At 51.1% G+C, this 19,989-nt stretch overlaps 1 protein-coding gene across 1 annotated transcript in view; it reads left to right on the forward strand.

The window, feature by feature from the left end:
* Window positions 1-728: 728 nt before the first annotated feature.
* Window positions 729-19,989, forward strand: part of UNC5A (unc-5 netrin receptor A) — a 64,963-nt gene continuing 45,702 nt past the window's right edge. Inside the window, exon 1 of the mRNA XM_036282307.1 lies at window positions 729-798. Coding sequence (XP_036138200.1) covers window positions 729-798 — 70 coding nt within the window. The remainder of the gene's footprint in view (window positions 799-19,989) is intronic.

The raw sequence follows: 19,989 nt of genomic DNA on the forward strand, positions 1-19,989 counted from the left end.
GTGGCGTACCGCAGCGCTCTGATGGCCTCGGAGCGCAAGCTGGGAGGCGGGAGTGGGGTGGGATGGAGGAAGAGGACTGCAGTGGAACCTGCCCCGGAACCCCTGCCCCGGGCCGCTCTCTGCAGGCTAGCGCTGCTCTGTGGTCGCTGCAGCCCTGGGCCCCTCCCGAGCCACCTGTGCGCAGGCCGGCGGGCCCAGGAGAGCCCGAATCCGAAAACTAATCCACTCCGGGTTTCAGACTTCTGGCCGGGTCCCTGGAGACCTTGAGGGGCGGTGGGAGGCCTCTCCGCTCACCGCCCCAATCCCTCCCCGGAGGAGCCGAGTGCACCGCCGGGAGGGATCCCCGCAACTGGCGGTGGCCCGAGCGCAAGGCTCGGGGCGGCCCAGCCCCTCCTTTCTTCCCCCGCCCCGCCCTGCCGTCGCCCTGCTCCGATACTCCAGTCCGGGTTTTGCGGCGCCCGCCGGCCCGCTCCCCGGCTGCGGGCTCCGCGCGGCGGCTGGCTCGGTGTGCGGCGCGGCTGGAGCTGCGCTCCGCCCCGGCTGCATTGCTGCGCTTGTTGTGCCCAGGGGAGCCACGCGCCGTGTGAGCCCCATAGCCGGCCGCCCGGAGGCAGCGCAGTCCGCTGGCATGGGCCCTGAGGGCGCCCGGGGTTGGGGCTCTGGGCTGAGGCGCTGAAAGCCATCCTCCCGCCCGCGGGGCCCCGCGCCCGGCCCGCCCGCTCGCGGCCATGGCTGTACGGCCCGGCCTGTGGCCAGCGCTCCTGGGTCTAGTCCTCGCCTCCTGGCTCCGCGGTTCCGGTGAGTCACGTGCACAGTCTGGGGAGGCTTGCCAGGGACAGTGCGCGCGAACGCTCGCTGCTCTGGAAGGGTGTGTGTGTGGGTCCCTGACCCGCGTTACGGGACCCAGTTGGGAGCCCCCCGAGGCCAAACTTTGCGAGGCAGGACGCGGTGGGGAGGGGGCACCGTTCGTTGTTGCGCAGCTTCCCCGCGCGCTTCCAGGAGCAGCTGTCAGAGCGTGGGGCTGGCGAGTGTAGACGCCCCACGCCTCCGGACGGGGGAAGTTTGCTGGTTGCCGGCCCCAGAGCAGGGCCATAGGTTTGAATCAACGCCCTGGGGAGCCTGACTTTGAGTGTCGCAGATTAGGGGGTTGTGACCACATCCCAGTCCCCAGGAAATTGAAGAGGACGGTTAAGATACCTCTTCCCGGTAGCTTCGGCCTCAAAGAGCTACTCACAGTTCCTAGCTTGGCACCTGGCCTCTGCCCACGTCCAGAACACAGTGTCCTCCTCTGTCCCCGCCACACATGCTCGCACACGTACACACTCAGGCGTGGAGGCACATACACCAGCCCCCAGCCCGGTCAGCCTGCACCGAGCACTGCGGGGGGGGGCCACTGGCGCTATGACTCCTGGTCCCCCTGGTGAGTCGGGGCCACAGTTGTGTATGGTGGGTTCATTGCTGCTTCCCCTCCCTTTTACTACACAGGTCCTCCTCTTCCCTTTATGCCCCTTTGGCCACCTTAACCTGCTTGGTAACTCAGCCCTCAACCCACCTCTTTTGGGGGGATCCCCTACATCCTTTGTCTGCTCTCCCTGAGCTTCCATCCAGGTTGAGCTATTGAAGCCTCCTGATCTCTGCCCCCTACCCATGCACTTAGCAGAGCTGAACTTATTTATGTGTGTATGGGAGGAGGGGTCATTTATGCCATCAAGAGGCCAAGGTGCTTGCCCTAGCAATTCTTGATTTTTGTTATCCCAAGAACCTGTGAGGTGCCCCTCTGCCTAGCCAGGCTATTTCTGATACCAGGGGTGTTAGGAGGGAGTGTTGGGATTCCTGAAATTCAAAGCCAGACTGATCAGAGATCAATGAGTGATTGCTTACAGACCAGCTGATGACTGAGGCTGATAGCTGTTCCTTAAAGGAACTCTACAATAGCACATCTTGCACCACCACTGTCTGGCCACCCTCATCCTGCCCCTCAGTCCTCCTCTACCGCATCCCATCCACTCTATATGCCTTCTCCATCACCCCATTATCGCCCCCACAAATTCTCACTTTAACAAACCCTTCTGCTCCACAACCTCCTCTTCTAGTCCTGATCTAGCTGGGAGGCTGCACTGTCGCTCGGTATGTGTTCATATTGCACACATGTGTGTGCTAGGAGTGTGTATGTCACTCAGAGGGTGCGGGTTGCACCACTGACCATCATGAGCTGGAAGTGTTCATGCTCCTGAGCCAGGGAAGGTGTTGCTGGATTCCGAGTAGGTGCCCAAGAAAGGTTTACTGAGTCGGATGTGTGAGAGGACTGTGTGGTCATATCTGCATGTTGCCCACGTACGCACGCGTGAGGGCTATGAGTTGGCATGGGTGCCCTGGTGATGATGGGGCCTGGCAGTGTATGCAGCACTAGTATGTGTGTGGCCTGCCGTACATGTGTGACAGTTATGAGCAGTTGTACAAGTGAGCATATGTAGGTAAGGGGTTGATGGATGCTGGTGAGACAGAGAACCACAGCCATGGGGGTGCCACATGGATTCCTTAGGAAGCTGTGGAATTGAGGACTGCATCCCTGGTTAGTGGGCACCTGTTGGGGCCTGGCCCAAGATTGTCCAGGGAGCGAGCAGCTGGGCCCCCTGTGTCATAGGACTGCCCTGGAGCAGAGCCTCCAGGCATCCACTCAGGCCTGTGGGAGGGGCTGCTGAAGGGCATGGAGGGGCCCCCTTCTCTCCTGGACTCCTTACTATTGTCCCCCACAGGCTCTGGGCAAATGTGCCTGGACAGGCTGGCCCTACGATGACCCCGGGTCCTCCTGCACTGCTCCTCAGCTCCTCAGCAACAGCCAGTGAAAAAAATGTGTCTGTGAGTGGCTGAGGGAGAGACAGCCAGCAGGGGGCACTGTGGGGGACCAGCACGATGACAGCCGCCTGTTTCCCAGGCTGAGTGTCCACCCTGGGTCACACAAAAGCCTCTCCCTTCAGCACAGTCACCAGGTAGGCCCTTCTCTGTGCCCCCGCACACAGGGACCCACCTGTCTCACAGGATGTTCCCATTCATACCCAGGCAGCTGGCACCTGCCTCCCTGCCCCTGTGGGCCTTACAAACCTGTAGGTTTCTCTTCACACAGATCTCTGCAGTCCTGGGGGAGGGGCCAAATCATGGGGAGCTGGCCCATCTTGTCTCCAATAATTTGTCTTGGTGGCCTCTTCCTCAGGCCCCACCCCCATCCTCAGGGCTGGTCCTAGACCCCTGTGTCCACCTCTCACCCCCAGACTGGAATAGTTCGTTGGGGGGAGGGTGTCTTAATTCTTTAGGGCTAAGAAATACCCTGCTCTCACTCTGCCTTGGGGATGGGATGGGCTAGGCTTTGAGGCCCCCGAGGTATCCCCAGAAGGGGGCTGGTCTTCTGACTCCCTTTGCCTCTGTTGGGAGAGGCTTCCCTCAGGAGCCCAGGGATTGGCATTGATTCAGGTACCACACCCCAGTCAAGAGGTACTGGCCTGGTTCCTAGGAGCAGCCAACTTTGGCTGCAGGCAGGAGCCAGCACTCCCCCAAACACCCATGGCCCTCACTGTCTTACATCCCTTCCTCCTGCCTGGTGCTGCTCCGGACCACAGATCTGCAGACTCAAGTCAGTCTAGAAGGTGGGGGACCACTTCTCCAGATGAAGACCACAGTGTTGGGCTTGGCTGCCGCCTGGGAACCCCTGTCCACACACATGAAAGCCTGGGCCTCCTCATTCCAGGCCAAACATCTCCTTCCAGGGGCCCTGCCATCCCCCCTCCCTCTATTTCCCAAGCCCGGGCCTGGAAACCTTAGAGTCTCCCTCCGTTTTCCCTTCGCCTTCATGCTTCGTTTCTAATTTGCCACCAAGTCCTCCAGCTCAGTCCTACTTGTAACATTGCTTGTGTCCTTCACCTCCTTTGTCACCCCCCACAAGCCCCTTTCTCCCTCACCCTTCTCACCTAGACCAGTGCCATAACCACCCCCACTTATCCCCCTCCTGAGTCCCCACCAATTATACTAATGACCCTGGTGCCCAGGCTAGAATCTGTGCCTCCCCAATGCGTGCGTCCAACCCCGAGCCGGGGGTTCCTTAGGGAGCCCCAAGTCACCACACTTCACTGGGCTGATCCATTGGGTGGGAGGTGTCCTCCCTGGCTCTGACGGCTGGTGGACTGCTCATCCACACCCCAGACAAGCACCAGCTCCCTCACTGTAGCTCTCTTGCCTTGCAGAACCTTGTACCCCTTGACCCTGCCAGTCACACTCCCCATCCTACACCCCAACATCCTCAGCTCTCTCTGTACTGTTCTGCTTATCACAGCCCCCAGCTTTAATTTAGCCCCCTCCAAAAGGCCTCCCCAACTCCTCCCAGGGCCCAGCAGGGGCTACGGCATAGTGATAAGTTCTGAGTGGGCTCCAGGACAGAGGTACTGGTTCCCAGCCCCGAGAGGCGTGCATAGCTTGGAGCAGCTGCCAGAAGCCTCTGGCCTGAGCCACCTTATTCACTTCAGTGCTTCCCACAAGTATTGCCACTGGCTCTCGCGCCAGGCCCCTGTTCTCAGCCCCCAACATACTCCCAGTCACAGCCAGCCAAGTGCTTCTTTATTTTCTCCACTTGAGTTTGGGTTCTCTAGCTAGGCAGAGCTGCTGCAGCTGGGGAGGAGAAGAGAGGTTTGCTCTGCCCCCTTCAGCAGCCCTCCCCATTCCTGTCCCCAAACACAGATTGCCCTTATCCACGGTGGCTGGAAATGGCACCTGCCCAGGGCAGGGATGAGCAAGGTAAGACCCCCACCATGGCATAGCTGTGCCCCAGCCCCTCACTCTGATGGCAAGCCAGCTATCATGAGTGTCTATGTTTGTGGGTTCTTCACACAGGTTGTATGTCCATGTCTGTTGACTAGGAACCTCTCTGCTCACCCTTACCCCTCCCAGGCATAGATGTTCCCAGATGGGTGTCATCTGGTGCGAATACTGTCATTCTGGGTCCAAGCGCTTCAGACTCAAACCCCTGAAAGGTGCTGAGGGGCACCAAGCCATGGTATTGCTCATCCTGAACACACAATCTGTCCTGGTGGCCTCTTCCTCAGGCCCCACCCCCATCCTCAGGGCTGGAGTTGACACCAAGACTTAGGCTGTTCTGTGCAGCATCTACTTGGGGTTCCTGGTTGAGGCTGAGCCCCAGGAGAGCCTGCTGCTGTCCCCAACCATCCTTGCCACCCAGATGGGTGCTCAGCTTTGTTCTTCTTGTCTGCTCCCATGGAAGTGGCACTGGAGGATCCTCCTGCCTTTTGAGGAGTCTCAGCCCCCTCTTCCTATCAGGTGAAGTAAAAAGGGCAGGGGTTTTGGAGGCAGATGTGCCCAGGTTTCATTGTAAGCCACCTGACAAATAACTTTCACTCCTTAGCCTGTTTCACATCTGTTGAATGGGGTCACTTCTGTTTCCTGGGGTTATAGTAATAAGTTGATGGGCAACATAGAGAGAGCTCCCCTGGGTGGTCCCTGATTTGGAGCAAATACCTATGGCTTGTTGGTCTCCTTCTTCCATTTTCCTGGCATTTGAAGGGGCACAATTTAGGACAGGAGGGGTCCTAAACTGTGTCAGGGCCCAAGCCGAGATAGGAGAGAAGGTCCTTCATGTGAGCTGCTTGACTTCTTACTGCTTCAGCTCCAGGCAGGAGCTCCAGGCAGAAGCCCCAGACAGAAGTAATTGCCCCCACCCCCCACCTGCACACTCACCACCCCCTGCAGGGACTCAGGCCTGATTCAGACACAAAATCCTCCAATATATACAGAGATTTGTTTGGAGGTTCTGTGAAGGTGATGATTTGGGCTCAGCTTGTCCTGGAACTATGTGCTGATGATCATCTTTGACACACAGAACATGGCAGTGAAGGGGGTGGTGAGTGTGCAGCCCTGGATGGAACTCAATTCTAGTCTTGGCTCTGCCATTCGAGGGCTTTGTGATCTTGGACAAATCACTTAACCTCTCTGGGCTGTTTGCCTCTTTGTATACTGAAGGATTAGACTTGATGACTCTACTGGGGCAGAGGCTAATGCCCAGGGGGTTGTCTTGGGAGTCTGTGGTGGACTGTGCACTCAACAGCAGGTTCCCCCAGGAACTGCTCACACCTCCCCAGTACCTGCCAAAGCCACCAACCACTCTGGCAGCAGCTGCCTGCATTGCTTTGGAGCCAGGTAGCTGCTGCCACAGGACTGAGGGTGACTGTGAGGTAGAAGTAGGAATTTTGAATTCCTACACCCAAACCAGGAAGCAGGGTTCTGCTTTAGCTGGTAAACACCCCCAGTGGCAAAAAGAGCCCTTCTTAGGGCCCCCTGAAGGTCAGAGTGCCAGTGCCTGAGGCCCACCCCCTTCCCAGGCACTAATGTCAGATGGAGCAAGCAGCCTTTTGGCCCCAGGAGCCAGAACCCCAGACACATGAAGGAGTTGGTGGGTTGAGTTGGCAGGCTCTAGGGTCTTGGTTTGGATCAGGGCAAGGCAAGGGAGGTGTCTTGGGTGCAAACTTTAAGTCATGCAAGTGCAGGGTTAGCTCCTGAAGGTGAGTGCCCTTGGCACCCGCCATGCCTCACTGAGTCCTGGCTGTGGATCCACTCCTCCCTGTACTTCAGTTTCCCTGTCACTCAGATGGAGTCATGAAAGGGTAGTTGTGCAGATTAGACAGCCTGATGCATGTCAATCCAAACATACAGTAGGCACTCAATAAATGTTTGCAATTGATGGTGATGGTTACAGCAGAGAGCACTGTTCTGTCCCTTCCTTGGAGGAGTGGGGTAGTCCTTGGTGCCCTCTTGTGGGAGAGGGTGCAGCTAGGGGTCCAGGTGGGAAGACAGGCCTGAGGGGAGGCCTTTATTTTGGGATGAGGACAAACCTGGCGTCTTTTCTCTGCCCCTTTGACACCCAGGGATGGGGCATATAGAAGTTCTACTGTGTACCCCCCAGGTGTGGTTGTTGGCTGGCCCATCCCAGCCCTGTTTGAAATTGGGAGAGGGGGCAACTACAGAGATCAGGAAAGGCCTGAGTGGCAGCTGCTCATCCCTAGAGTAGGTCACAAAGGAACAAATTTTAGGTCCCATTCAGGTGGGAGAGGGGGCCCTGAAGTCCCTGCCTGTGAGTGGGGCCATGGTGAGATCGTGGAGTGCCAGCATCCTAATGGTGAGTCCCCTAGACCAGCCCCTCCCCACGCCTGAATGTCAGAGCTGTATCTGTCTGGAAGGCTCAGGGTCACCTTGAGCTCCAGGCAAACATGTGGCTGGGATTTGGGAAGGGGTTATTCAGTCTACATGGACTGAGCCTGAGAAACAGCTGCAGGGTTCCTGGGGAGGAGCTCTGGACCCTGTATCCCACCTCTGCCCTACACCTCTCCAGCCAAGGTGGCAGGTGGAATTCCCGGCTCCCACCCCACCTTGTCCAGCTGGCAGCCTGCAGGGAGGTACACCCCGAATTAGACCCTACCCCTCTTAATTGAGACAGAGAACAAATGGAGTTGAGGGGCTGTTGGGTTTTCCCTGGTCTGCATCTTCCCAGCCCCGCCCGCCCCCCGCCCCCCGGCCCCCGGCCCCCCTTCCCCGCAAAGAGGCCAGACGCAGGCTGGCATGAGTGCTAACCCAGCATCCCCGCGTGACCAGAGCCTACCCCTTTCCTAGAACAACCCCACCCTGTCGCCCATGTAGTTGTCGGGCAGGGTCCCCGGCTAGAGGCATGCCTCTCCGGCCAGGCGGGCTGCAGGACGCACGAGCTGTCCTGGGGCGGTGGCGCCTGAGCCAATGGGAGCCGGAGTCGGGGTGGGGACCTGCGCGTCCGGCCCCGCGGCCCGGCCTCGCCCCCGCGCCGCGCGGGTGAGGACTGTGCGGTGAATTCGGCGGCCGCGCGGAGAAGGGGCGGGGTCCCTCCGCCCGCCAGCCCGCCCGCGGCCGCCCGCCGGATTAGCAGCTCTTTGTTCGTGCCTGTTAACAAGTTCCTGGCTGAGCGCTCGGCTGCTACCCGGGTAGCAGGCGTCCAGCCTCGGGGCAGGTGGCTGGCGGCCTCCGCCGCTCCGGGTTCCCGCGCCAGCTGCAGCCCCCGCCCTCGCCGGGCCGCCTTCCTGGGCCCAGCGACGTGCCTGGGCTGTGGGCCCCACTGGCAGTCTGGGGAGTGTAGGACTTGCAGAGCTCCGAGCTGACCTCACCGCGGAAGGAAGGAAAACGCCCCATCCACTGAGCACCTCCTGTAGGTCAGGGACTTCCAGTGCACCGCTGTGGTAGTCCCATTTTACAGATGAGGGAGGGCACGGCTTCCCAAATTCCTGGCCATCCTGGGGTTCCAGTCCAGGACTTTGACACCCAAACGTATTCTCTTACTAAGAGGAGAGAAGCCTGGTGCAGGAAGAGCAAGAGCCTCCTGTGGCTGTCTCATTTTTTATTCTTAATTAATTTGGTGGTGCTGGGCTCTCGCTGCATCATCTGACAACGCGCAAGGCAGGTAAGGTTAGTCCCATTTATCAGATGAGGACACTGAGGCTCAGAAGTGACAGAGCTTAGACCTTGTTACTGCTCAGCCTGACCCCTCCTCCACTATGGCCCCTCCCATGTGGCCATTTACTGTCAGGGCCTTGACTGGTGCCCCATGGATTTGAAAAACCACAAGAGAGCCCGGCCAGCTCAGTGGTTGAGCGTGGACCCATGCACCAAGAGGTGACCAGTTCGATTCCCAGGCAAGGCACATGCCCAGGTTGTAGGCCCAATCCCCAGTGGGGGGCATGCAGGAGGTGGCCATCTATGTTCTCTCTCAATGTTTCTATCTCTCTCTCCCTCTCCTTTCCTCTCTCTCTAAAATCAATAAAGAAAATTTTTTAAAAGCCACACAAGAGAAAGTCAGGGTACTTTGATTCTGGAGCTAATCCCCTCACCTCCTGGAGCCCATTTCCTGCCTTCATCCTGCCTCCTAAACCCCCACCCCCTCATTTCCTAAACCTGGGCAGAGTTGTTATCCAGATCATAGGATTTTTATTATAAACCCCACTGGGGGTTGGCATTCTGACTTGCCCAGGGCCACAGGCCACTTTCCTATAATAAGCTCCCCCAAATGGCTCTTTCTTCTGGGGCCACTCAGGATGTCTTTACCCCTTTTTATTTGTTTAAGACAGAGCTCCTGTCTGGCAACTCCAGTCCTCTCAGCTGTTCCTCATGTAGCATGGTTCTGAGCCCCTGCCCACCTCCCCACATCCTTGTAACCTGCCTCTGGATGTCAATCCCAGGAACTTACACAAGGACACAATGCCCCAATGTGGACTAATAGACTAGTATAGGATACTAAGTGTGTCTGTTGCAAATTGGAAACCCTAACCCAAATTGACTTAAGGCAAAAAAAGGGGGGGGGGCTTACTGGTGCATGTAACTAAAAAGCCAGGTGTAGGAGCTCTGGCTTCAGGCATGGTTGGATCCAGGGAGAACAATGTGACCAGGATCCATCTCTCATCTAGGCTCTTGGGGTACTGGTGCCACTCTCCAACAACCTCTCTCATCGAAGTCCCAAGGTGGCTGCCAGGAGTTACCAGACCTACATCCATGCAAGTCCGGTCTGGGGGCATGGGGAGTGAGGGGATAGAGAGAATCTCTTCTCTCAGCCATCCAACAGATGTTTAGATCTTTCTTCATTGGTCCAGCTCAAGTACTGTACTGAGTGTGAGCCAGTTCACACAGCCAGGGGTTATGGTTAAGCAGCTGAGCTTGGGCCCAAGCCACCAAGACCACTGTCCTGTTACTCAGGCTGTTTGCCACCACTCATAGCTTCCTGTCCACCGAAAAGGGATGGGCACATCTTCCTCAGATTTAACCGGTATATCATCAATACACTTTGCCCAAGTATTTAATAAAAATGTTGAGTACTGCCAGGGACACAGCCTGAGGCTCAAAGGTAAAGACCCGAGTCTGGTTCCACATTGGCTGTGCTAGAAAACAATGCTGGGCATTCAACAGGTTTTGCATTCCCTTAAATGTACTGTCATCTGGTTCATATATCTCCATTTGCTGATCCTGAGATATGTTATCAGGTGCCTAGCTGAAATCCAGACACATTGTTTTCACACTGACTCTGATCTGCCAGAACAGTAACCCTGTAATAAGGGAAGCTGATCTGGTGTGCTGGGTCCGTGGAGGTCCCAGCGTGTCCCTCAGTATCCCTGTTTCCCTTGGTCATCTGTAGCTGGCTGAAAAGCCCTACCAGAATTGTGCCTGAGGTTTTGCATCAGGTTCACTTGGCTATGGCTATTCCAGTTGTTGGGTTTTATATCTGTCCAGCTTTCATTCCGTCCCACCAGAATGCAGCCTTAGTGAGTATTTGGGGCCCCTTCAACTCAGCAGCAGGGCCCATGCGAAGTCATTTTCCCTGTCCTAGTTCCTTTTCTGCTCCAAAGCCCCCTTTTAAGCCTCTTTTTCCTTCTCATAACAACCCAGTACTTTCCCTTTTTTGATTGAATTTATGAGAATTGGTTTGTGTTGTTTGCACTCAATCAATCTAAATGATGCCTTCACCAAATCCAACTTTCTTTTTTGAAAACTAGACCACAGCTCATGCATCTCCTGCTCCATGACCACTCCCATCCCAACCCCACTTTCTCAGAGGTCAGCAGCGGATTCTGTAGGCTCCCTGCCAGGACGTGATTTACCAGGACCAAGACCTGACCTCATTCAGGACAACCAGTCAACCCGTCCTGACCTCACCTTCTGGTCTGGAGTGCCTTCTTACTAGAGTTTGTCCTCACTCTCCACTTCGGTGTCCTTGGGTGCAAAATGATGGACTGGTGAGGCCAGCTTCCCAGCGCCTCCCTCCTCCCCCCCAAGTCAGTAGGCCCTCCCTTTCCTGGTCCTCTTACTCCAAGCCCCTTCCATTCCCACATAGCTTTTGCATTTCCCACAAGCCTCAGCCTTCCTTGCTTAGTTCTCTAGTCCGTGTCTCTCACAGGTGACTTTGTGCCTTGTTTCAGGCCATCTACCTATGTTGGACATGTCTGGCCAGACTCTGGGCCTACCTGGATGTCTTGCAGCTGCCCTGACACTTTTCTAGACTCCTTCTTCCTCCAGATCTTTTGGGATCACACAGCCAGAGGTCCAACTTTGAGACTTATACGGTCCTCTCAAGACCCCTTTCCTTTCATACCTCTGGCTCCACTGGGGGGCTTGTCTTTGTTGTGAATTGCCTGAAGCCCACTTCCCATAGGCCAGGACACCCTTCTGAGGGTGGTCAGCATTCCCTCCCAGCAGAGATGTGCTAGTGAATTTAACAGAGGCTCTCTGGGAGGGCTGGGGAACTGATTTGCCAATTTCTATGGTGTAAAAACTCCCACAATAGCCTGTTTCAAGCTGCCAGACATTTTAACGATGGGCTCTCCTGAGCTAGGCTGAGCTGGTTCTAGCACATTGCTATTCCCTGGTCACAGGAAGAGAGTGACAAAGCCTCCTTAGGCCTCTGCCTACAAGATCCACTGACCTCCCCAGGCTTGGAGGGGCTGCTGCCTCCGGGCACCAGGCATTTTGGTGGGCTGAGGGTAAGAAATTCATTAGGTACCAGACGGTTGTGGTTGAGAAGTAGAGCTCTGCAGCTGATGGTGTAGGTTAGAATCCTAAGTGAGTGACCTCAGGCAGGTGATTTCTCTTCTTAGTGCCTCGGTTTCCTCATCCGGAAAATGTGGGAAATGAAAGGCTCCGACTTCAGAGGGTTTCAAGGATTAAATGGGGTATTCCATGCCAGACCTACAGTGACTGCTTTGTAAGTGGGCGCTGGTACCCATGCTGTGTGGATAGCAGCAGCTATGCTCACTTTGGCCTCCCTCTGTGACACATGCCTGAAGAGTGTGTATATTGGGGGGGGGGGGTGGGGAGCAGTACACAGGGTGCTTGGTTGACAGCACTGGCAGAGAGCATCAAGGGAAGGGCCTGAAGGTCTGAAATCTTGGGAAGTGCTCATTTTGGGGTGATGAGCTTTCATGAGAGGGCTTGATAACGAAGATTGACATGGTAAAGGATGTCTCACCCAAGAGGCTTGTCCAGGTATGACTCCTGACAGCCTGGAGGCCAGGTGAGTCCCCAGGACATGCAGGGGCCACATTGACATTGAAGAGCCCAGACAGGCCAGGCAAGAACAACTCATCTGCTGGCCTGCAGGCTGGCTTATGGCTTCGGGGCTGGTCCCTGGCCAACCTCCTCATCCTTTAATCCTGAGTTGTGGGGGCCCCAGGCCAGAGGAGGAGAAGGACTCCGCCTGGGACCTAGTCATGTGGGCCAGGCTGTGAAGGGAGGGGGAGGAGCGCATAGGCATTCCCTGGTGACAGCGTGTGTACAGGGGAACTGGGAGGCACAGCCCAGTTGGAGCAGACAGTGCCTGTGGGGGACCAGCAAGTGACAGGGCTGGCCACATTGTTGAGCTGGGGAGTGACAGGCAGTGAGCAGTGTTTAAGGAAGATTTATCTGGCAGCGCATGGAGGATAGATGGGAGCAGGGAGAGGCTGGAGGCAAGGAGACCAGCCGGGAGGCCATGGTGGTCATCCAGGCAAGAAATGATGAGGGCTCCCTTCCCAGCAAGCGGGCAACAGGGATGGAGCAGGAGAGATGGATGTGGGAAACACTGGAAAGGAGGAGCCTCTGGATGTTGCATGTCAGGGGTGAGGGATGGGAGAGAGACAAACATGATTCAGAGCTTTTGAGCCTTGGGAAGTGATGTCAGAAACAGAAAATGAATGGGGAGCCTCGATGAAGGAGAAGTTGAAAGAGCAAGAAGGCTCCATGTGGTGGGGGGGCTCCACTGGGGACTTCCCCTGCCAGGACCTACCCAGAGCATGGCCATCAGGTGGGCACTTTGTCCATAAGCAGTAGAAGAAATGGGCTCTGGCCAGGTTAAGTTAAGGGAGTGTAACTGGATGGTGAGAGTTCACAGATGCAGTGGGTAATGGAGGGACACATGTAAAGTCATGTCCTAGGAGAGAGGTCCTCAAAAGGTCAGGGTGGCAATGAGTTGTCCTGTTTAATTCAGGGCACTGAAGGCAGGAGGGACATGGATTTGCTTTGTTCTATGTAGCCCTAGAGGGAGGACCAGGGCCAGCAGGTAAGACACAGGATGCTAGGAAAGACCTTCCTAATAAGCCGTGAGCAGTGAGAGAGCAATAGCAGCCTGGGGAGGAGTTCAAGTTTTGAGAAGGAGGGGGAGGCGGCTGTGAGGAAGGCTGTGGGGAAAGGCCAGGTAAATGAGGCCTAGAGGATACCTTAACCAATCCCTGGAGAACCCCTGCGCCAACTGGAGGCAGGAGGAGCCACTTGAATGCCAGTGCTCAGAAGCTCGAAGCCAACATTAGAGAACTGGGAAGAAATGGATGGGCAGGATGTAGAGGCCACATGGAATTTGTAGAGCTGAGATGGAAGGCCATCAGAGCCAGAAAAGGCTGGAGTTCTTGAAGCCTTCAGAAGAGGAGGAGCAGGACAAACATGAGTGCTTAGCGTGTGCAAAGGACTTCACATAAGCTCCCTGCAGGTAGGTTCGGAGGGGAAGTGACTTCTTCACATCACACGGTAGCCACTGCAGAGCCTAGTCCCAGCCCCAACCCCTCTGAGCATCCATCTGTGCAAGGGCTTTTGAGGGAAGTGGAGAGGGTGGACTGGGGGACAGACCTAGGTGAAGATGGGGCACCTTGGTCAATAAGTAAGCATTGATGTAAATCCTACTGTGTGCCAGGCCTGCGTTAGGCACTGCGGATACTCAGTAAGGAGGGCACCATCCTCGCCCTCAAGGAACTCTAGTGGAAGAGACGACCATAAACAAGAGTCAGAGTTAAAGAAGGAGGACTGCTCTTCAGGAGTTGGAAGGCAAGCATTGAGGGCCACACGACCATGTGACCACAAATGAGCTAGATGTGGGCATGGTGGGTGGAAAGTTAGGCAGTTAGACCAGATGGTCAGGCCTCTCAAGGATGTGACATGTGACTTGAGACCTGAGTGACTGGAAGGAGCCAGCTGTGGGTGCAGCTGCCCGGAGATGGGAATTAACCTGGTTACTGGAGGGCCCATGTGGTCTGGGCACAGGAAAGTGTAGAGCTGGGTGAAGAGGAAGAATATGACTTTTCTCTGTGTTCATTTATATTAAATGCACCCTCAGCTTCCAGAAAGGCACAAAGTTGCTGAGGCAGGTCTGGTAAAACCAGTGGGGGTGAGGAAGTGACTCAGAGGTGGGCTTGCTGTGTGAGAGAGCCCAGGTCTGGGGTGGCTGGACACAGTCCTGGACTGGGGGTCAGGAGGCCTGGGTCTTAGATATGCTTTGTGTTCAGAGTGTGAGCCCCAGACCAGACACACTCTGCCTCATTTGTGAAATGGGGAGGATGCCCAAGTCTGGGCTATCATGGAGCTGATCCTGAAGCAGGGGCAGGGGTGAGGGCAGAGACGGGAGAGTGTGGGAAGGCAGGACTGGCCATTTCAGCACCATGCTTCCAGTCTCAGTGCCTCTGTCCCCACCACCTCCCTGTATCAACTACTGGCCTGTAAAATGAGCTGAAGTCGCCCTGGCCGATTTGGCTTAGTAGTTATAGCATCGGCCTGCAGTCCAGAGAGACCGGGGTTCGGTTCCCACTAAGGGCACGTACCTCGGTTGCAGTTTGTCCCTGGCCCTGGTTGGGTCATGTGGGTGGCAGCCACTCAATGTGTCTCTTTCACGTCGATGTTTCTCTCTCTCTCTCTTCCTCTCTCTCCCTCCCACTCTATTTGAACAGAAAATGGAAAAAATGTCCTCAGGTGAGGATAAAGAAAGAAATAAAAAAATTAATAAAATGAGCTGAAGTCCAGTGAAGTGGAGTCTCACCATCTTCTCGAGCACTTTGATGCATATACATACATACATATATAATTAAGGTGAACTTTATATAACATAAAATTAATTATCTTAAAGTGTACAATTTAGTAGGACTTAGTACATTCACAATGTCGTGTAACCATCACTTCTTTTTTTTCCCCTCACTTTATTTATTTATTTATTTTAAATTTTATTTTTGTTACAGATGTTTCTCCTTTTTTTACCCCATTGGCACCCCCCTCCCCCCCCCCCACCCCGCCCCGTCCCCGGCTGTGTTGTCCATGTCCATTGGTTATGCATATAAGTTCTGTGGTTTATCTCTTCCCACCCTCCACTACCTCCTCTTCTGGGGATTGTCAGTCTGTACCCCACTTCCACGTCTCTGGGACTACCCCATTCCTCAGACTGTTATGTTCATTATATTCTACAAATAAGTGAGATCATATGATACTTGTCTTTCTCTGTTTGGGCTTGTTTCACTTAGGATAATACTTTCCAGGTCGCTCCATGTCGTCTCAAAGGATAAGAGATCTTTCTTTCTTACAGCTGCATAGTACTCCATTGTGTATATGTACCACAGCTTTTTGATCCATTTGTCTACTGATGGACACTTGGGCTGTTTCCAGATCTTAGCTATTGTAAATACTGCTGCTATGAACCTGGGGGTACATATATTCTTTCTGATTGGTGTTTCAGGCTTCTTAGGGTATATTCCTAGAAGTGGGATCACTGGGTCAAATGGAAGTTCAATTTTTAATTTTTTGAGGTAACACTATATTGTTTTCCATAGTGGCTGCACCAGTCTGCATTCCCACCACCAGTGTACTAGAGTCCCCTTTTCTCCACACCCTCGCCAACACGTGTTGTTTGATGATTTGTTGATGGCGGCCATTCTGACAGGTGTGAGGTGATACCTCACTGTTGTTTTAATTTGCATCTCTCTGATGATTAGTGATGTTGAGCAATTCTTCATATGTCTCTTGGCCATTTGTATGCCCTGTTTGGAGAGGTGTCTATTCAGCTCCTCTGCCCATTTTTTACTTGGGTTCTTTGTCTTCCTTTTGTTGAGTTGTATGAGTACTCTATATATTTTGGAAATTAACCCTTTATCTGATGTATCATTGGCAATGATGTTCTCCCATACAGTGGTTTATCTTTTCATTTTCGAGGTTGTTTCTTTTGCTGTGCAGAAGCTTTTGAGTTTGATGTAGTCCCATGTGTTCATTTTCTTTTTTGTTTCTGTTGCCTTAGGTGATGTATCAGTGAAAATTCTGCTGTGTATGATTTCCGAAATTTTGTTGCCTACATTTTCCTCTAGAATTTTTATGGATTCACGGGTCACATTTAAGTCTTTTGTCCATTTTGAGTTTATTTTTGTGTATGGTATAAGTTGATGGTCAAGTTTCATTTTTTCGCATGTAGCTGTCCAATTTTCCCAACACCATTTATTAAAGAGGCTGTCTTTACTCCACTGTATGCTCTTGCCACCTTTGTCAAATATTAAATGAGCATATTGCCTTGGGTCCATTTCTGGGTTCTCTATTCTGTTCCACTGGTCTATATGCATGTACTGGTGCCAGTACCAGGCTGTTTTGATTACAGTCGCTTTGTAGTATAACCTGATATCTGGTATTGTGATCCCACCTATTTTATCCTTCTTTTTCAAAATTGCTGTGGCTATTCTGGGTCATTTTTGGTTCCATATTAACTTTTGAAGTATGTGTTCTAGTTCTGTGAAATAGTCGTTGGTATTTTGATGGGGATTACATTGAATCTATAGATTGCTTTGGGTAATATGGACATTTTAATGATGTTAGTTTTTCCAATCCATGAACAAGGTATGTGCTTCCACTTTTTTATATCTTCCTCTATTTCTTTTTTCAATGTCCTGTTGTTTTCTGCAAATAGGTCCTTTACTTCTTTGGTTAAGTTTATTCCTAGGTATCTTAATTTTTTTGCCGCGATGGTAAATGGGATTGTTTTTTCCGTTTCTCTTTGTGTGAGTTCATCATTGGTGTATAAGAATGCCATCGATGTTAATTTTGTATCCTGCTTCTTTGCCGAATTCATTTATTAAGTCTAGTAGGTTTTTGATGTAGTCTTTAGGGTTTTTTATGTATAATATCATGGCATCTGCAAATAATGATAGTTTCACTTCCTCCTTTCCAATTTGGATGCCTTTTATTTTTTCTTCATGTCTGATTGCTGTGGCTAAGAATTCCAGTACTATGTTAAATAAGAGTGGCAAAAGTGGACATCCCTGTCTTGTTCCTGTTCTTAAGGGAAATGTTTTTAGTTTCTGCCCATTGAGTATGATGTTGGCTATAGGTCTTTTATATATGGCCTTTATAATGCCGAGATATAATCCCTCTATTCCCACATTGCTGAGCGTTCTTATTAGAAATGGACGCTGGATTTTGTTGAATGCTTTTACAGCGTCTATTGATATGATCATGTGGTTTTTATTCTTCGTATTGTTTGTGTGGTGTATCACATTTATTGATTTGCGAATATTGTACCAGCCTTGCATCCCTGGGATGAATCCCACTTGGTCATGGTGAATAATTTTTTTGATGTCTTGCTAGATCCAATTTGCTAGTATTTTGTTCAGGATTTTGGTGTCTATGTTCATCAGGGATATTGGCCTGTAGTTTTCTTTCTTTGTAGTTGTGTTTTTCTGGTTTTGGAATTAGAATTATGCTGGCCTCATAAAACGAGTTTGGAAGTTTTCCTTTGTCTTGAATTTTTTGAACTAGTTTGAGGAGAATGGGTGTTAGTTCTTTTTTGAATGTTCAGTAACCCCACCCCACCCCCCCCCACCCCCCATGAAGCCATCTGGGCCTGGGCTTTTGTTTGCTGGGAGAGTCTTGATTACCTCCTCAATTTCCTTAGTTGTTATTGCTCTGTTCAAGTTTTCTATTTCTTCCCAGTCCAGTTTTGGGAGACTGTGTTTTTCTAGAAATTTGTTCATTTTGCTTAGATTGTCGAATTTGTTGCAATGTAATTGTTCATAGTAGCTATTAACAATCTTTTGTATTTCTGTGGTGTCAGTTGGTACTTCTCCTCTTTTCATTCTGATTTTGTGTATTTGGGTTCTCTCTTTCTGTTTCTTGGTGAGTCTAGCTAAGGGCCCATCGATCTTGTTTATCTTTTCAAAAACCAGCTCTTTGTTTCATTGATTCTTTGAATTTTTTTTTTTTTTTTTTTTTTTGGTCTCTATATGATTTATTTCTGCTCTGATCTTTACTAGTTCCTTCCTTCTACTTGCTCTGGGGTTTTCTTTTTGTTTGCTTTCTAGTTCTTTAAGTTGTGAGATTAGACAGTCAATTAGAAATTTTTCTTGTTTCTTGACGTAGGCCTGTAGTGCTATGAACTTCCCTCTCAGAACTGCTTTTACTGCATCCCATAGATTTTGTATTGTTGTGTGTTCATTTTCATTGGTTTCCAGGAAGTTTTTAATTTCTTCCTTGACCTCCTCGGTAACCCATTCATTGTTTAATAACATGCTCTTTAGCCTCCATGTGTTCCAATGTCTTTGCATGTTTTTGTTGCAATTGATTTCTAGTTTCATGCCATTGTGATCTGAGAAGATGCTTGATATGATTTCAGTCTTCTTGAACTTGTAGAGATTTAGTTTGTGTCCTATCATGTGGTCTATCTTTGAGAATATCCCATGTGCACTTGAGAAGAATGTGAATTCTGTAATTTTGGGGTGTAATTCTCTGTAGATACCTATTAAATCCATTTGGTCTAGTGCTTCATTTAGAGTCTCTGTTTCCTTGCTAATTTTTTGTCTAGAGGATCTATCCAGTGGTGTCAATGGGGTATTGAAGTCCCCTGCTATGATTGTTTTCTCCTTTGAAGTTCTCCAAAAGATTTTTAATATATTTTGGTGCTTCTATATTGGGTGCATATATGTTTATCAAGGTTATATCTTTCTGTTGGATAGATCCTTTCAATATTATGTAGTGGCCTTCTTTGTCTCTAGTTATGGTCTTCATTTTGAAATCTATTTTATCAGATATGAGTATTGCTACCCCAGTTTTTTTTGTTTGTTTGTTTGTTTTTGCTTTCCATTTTCTTGGAAGATTTTTTTCCATCCCTTCACTTTCAACCTATGTGAGTCTTTTTTGTGAGGTAGGTCTCTTGTAAGCAACATATAGATGAGTCATGCTTTCTTATCCAATCAGCTACTCTGTGTCTTTTTATCAGAGCATTCAGTCCATTTACATTTAAGGTGATTATTGATATTTACTTATTTATTGCCATTTTTGTTTAGTTTGGTTCTATTTTTCTTCCTATTTCTTCCACTAATTACAGCAGTCCTTTTAACATTTCTTGCAGTGCTGGTTTGGTGCTAATGTATTCCCTTAGCCTTTTTTTTTTTTTTTTTTTTTGGTCTGGGAAGCTCTTTATTTGACCTTCTGTTTTGAATGACAGCCTTGCTGGATAGATTAGTCTTGGATTCAGATCCTTGTTTTTCGTGACCTTGATTACTTCATGCCATTCCCTTCTGGCCTGTAGTGTTTCTGTTGAGAAGTCAGCTGATTGCCTATGGGGTTTCCTTTGTAGGTAACCTGTTGCTTATCTCTTGCTGCTTTTAGGATTCTCTCTTTGTCTTTAATTTTTGGCATTTTAATTACTATGTGTCTTGGTGTGGGCCTGTTTTGGTACTTCTTACTTGAGGCTCTCTGTGTTTCTTGAACTTGAATGCCTTCTTCCTTCTCCAAATTAGGGAAGTTTTCTGTCACTATTTCTTTGAATATATTCTCTGACCCTTTCCCATTTTCTTCTACTTTGTGGACTCCTATGATGTGAATATTATTGCGTTTCCAGTTGTCCCACAGTTCTGTTAAGCTGTCTTCCTGTTTTTTAATCGTTTTTTTCCTTTTGGTTTTGTGATTGGTTGATTTTTTCTACCCTGTCTTCTAATTCACTGATCTGGTCCTCAGCTTCCTCTACTCTGCTTTTTAGACCTTCCAATGTGTTCTTTATTTCTGATATGTCATTCTTGATCTCTTCTTGGTGGTTTTTTATTTCCAGTTGGCTGCTTTTCAGCATCTCTATGTCCTTACTCATGCTGTTGAGCTTCCTCAAGATCATTGCTCTGAATTCTAGCTCTGTTAACTTGCCTAACTGCTCCACATTTATCTCAGCTTCAG

The sequence above is a fragment of the Molossus molossus genome, unplaced genomic scaffold, assembly GCF_014108415.1.
Source record: "Molossus molossus isolate mMolMol1 unplaced genomic scaffold, mMolMol1.p scaffold_m16_p_4, whole genome shotgun sequence".
Classification (NCBI taxonomy): Eukaryota; Metazoa; Chordata; class Mammalia; order Chiroptera; family Molossidae; genus Molossus; species Molossus molossus.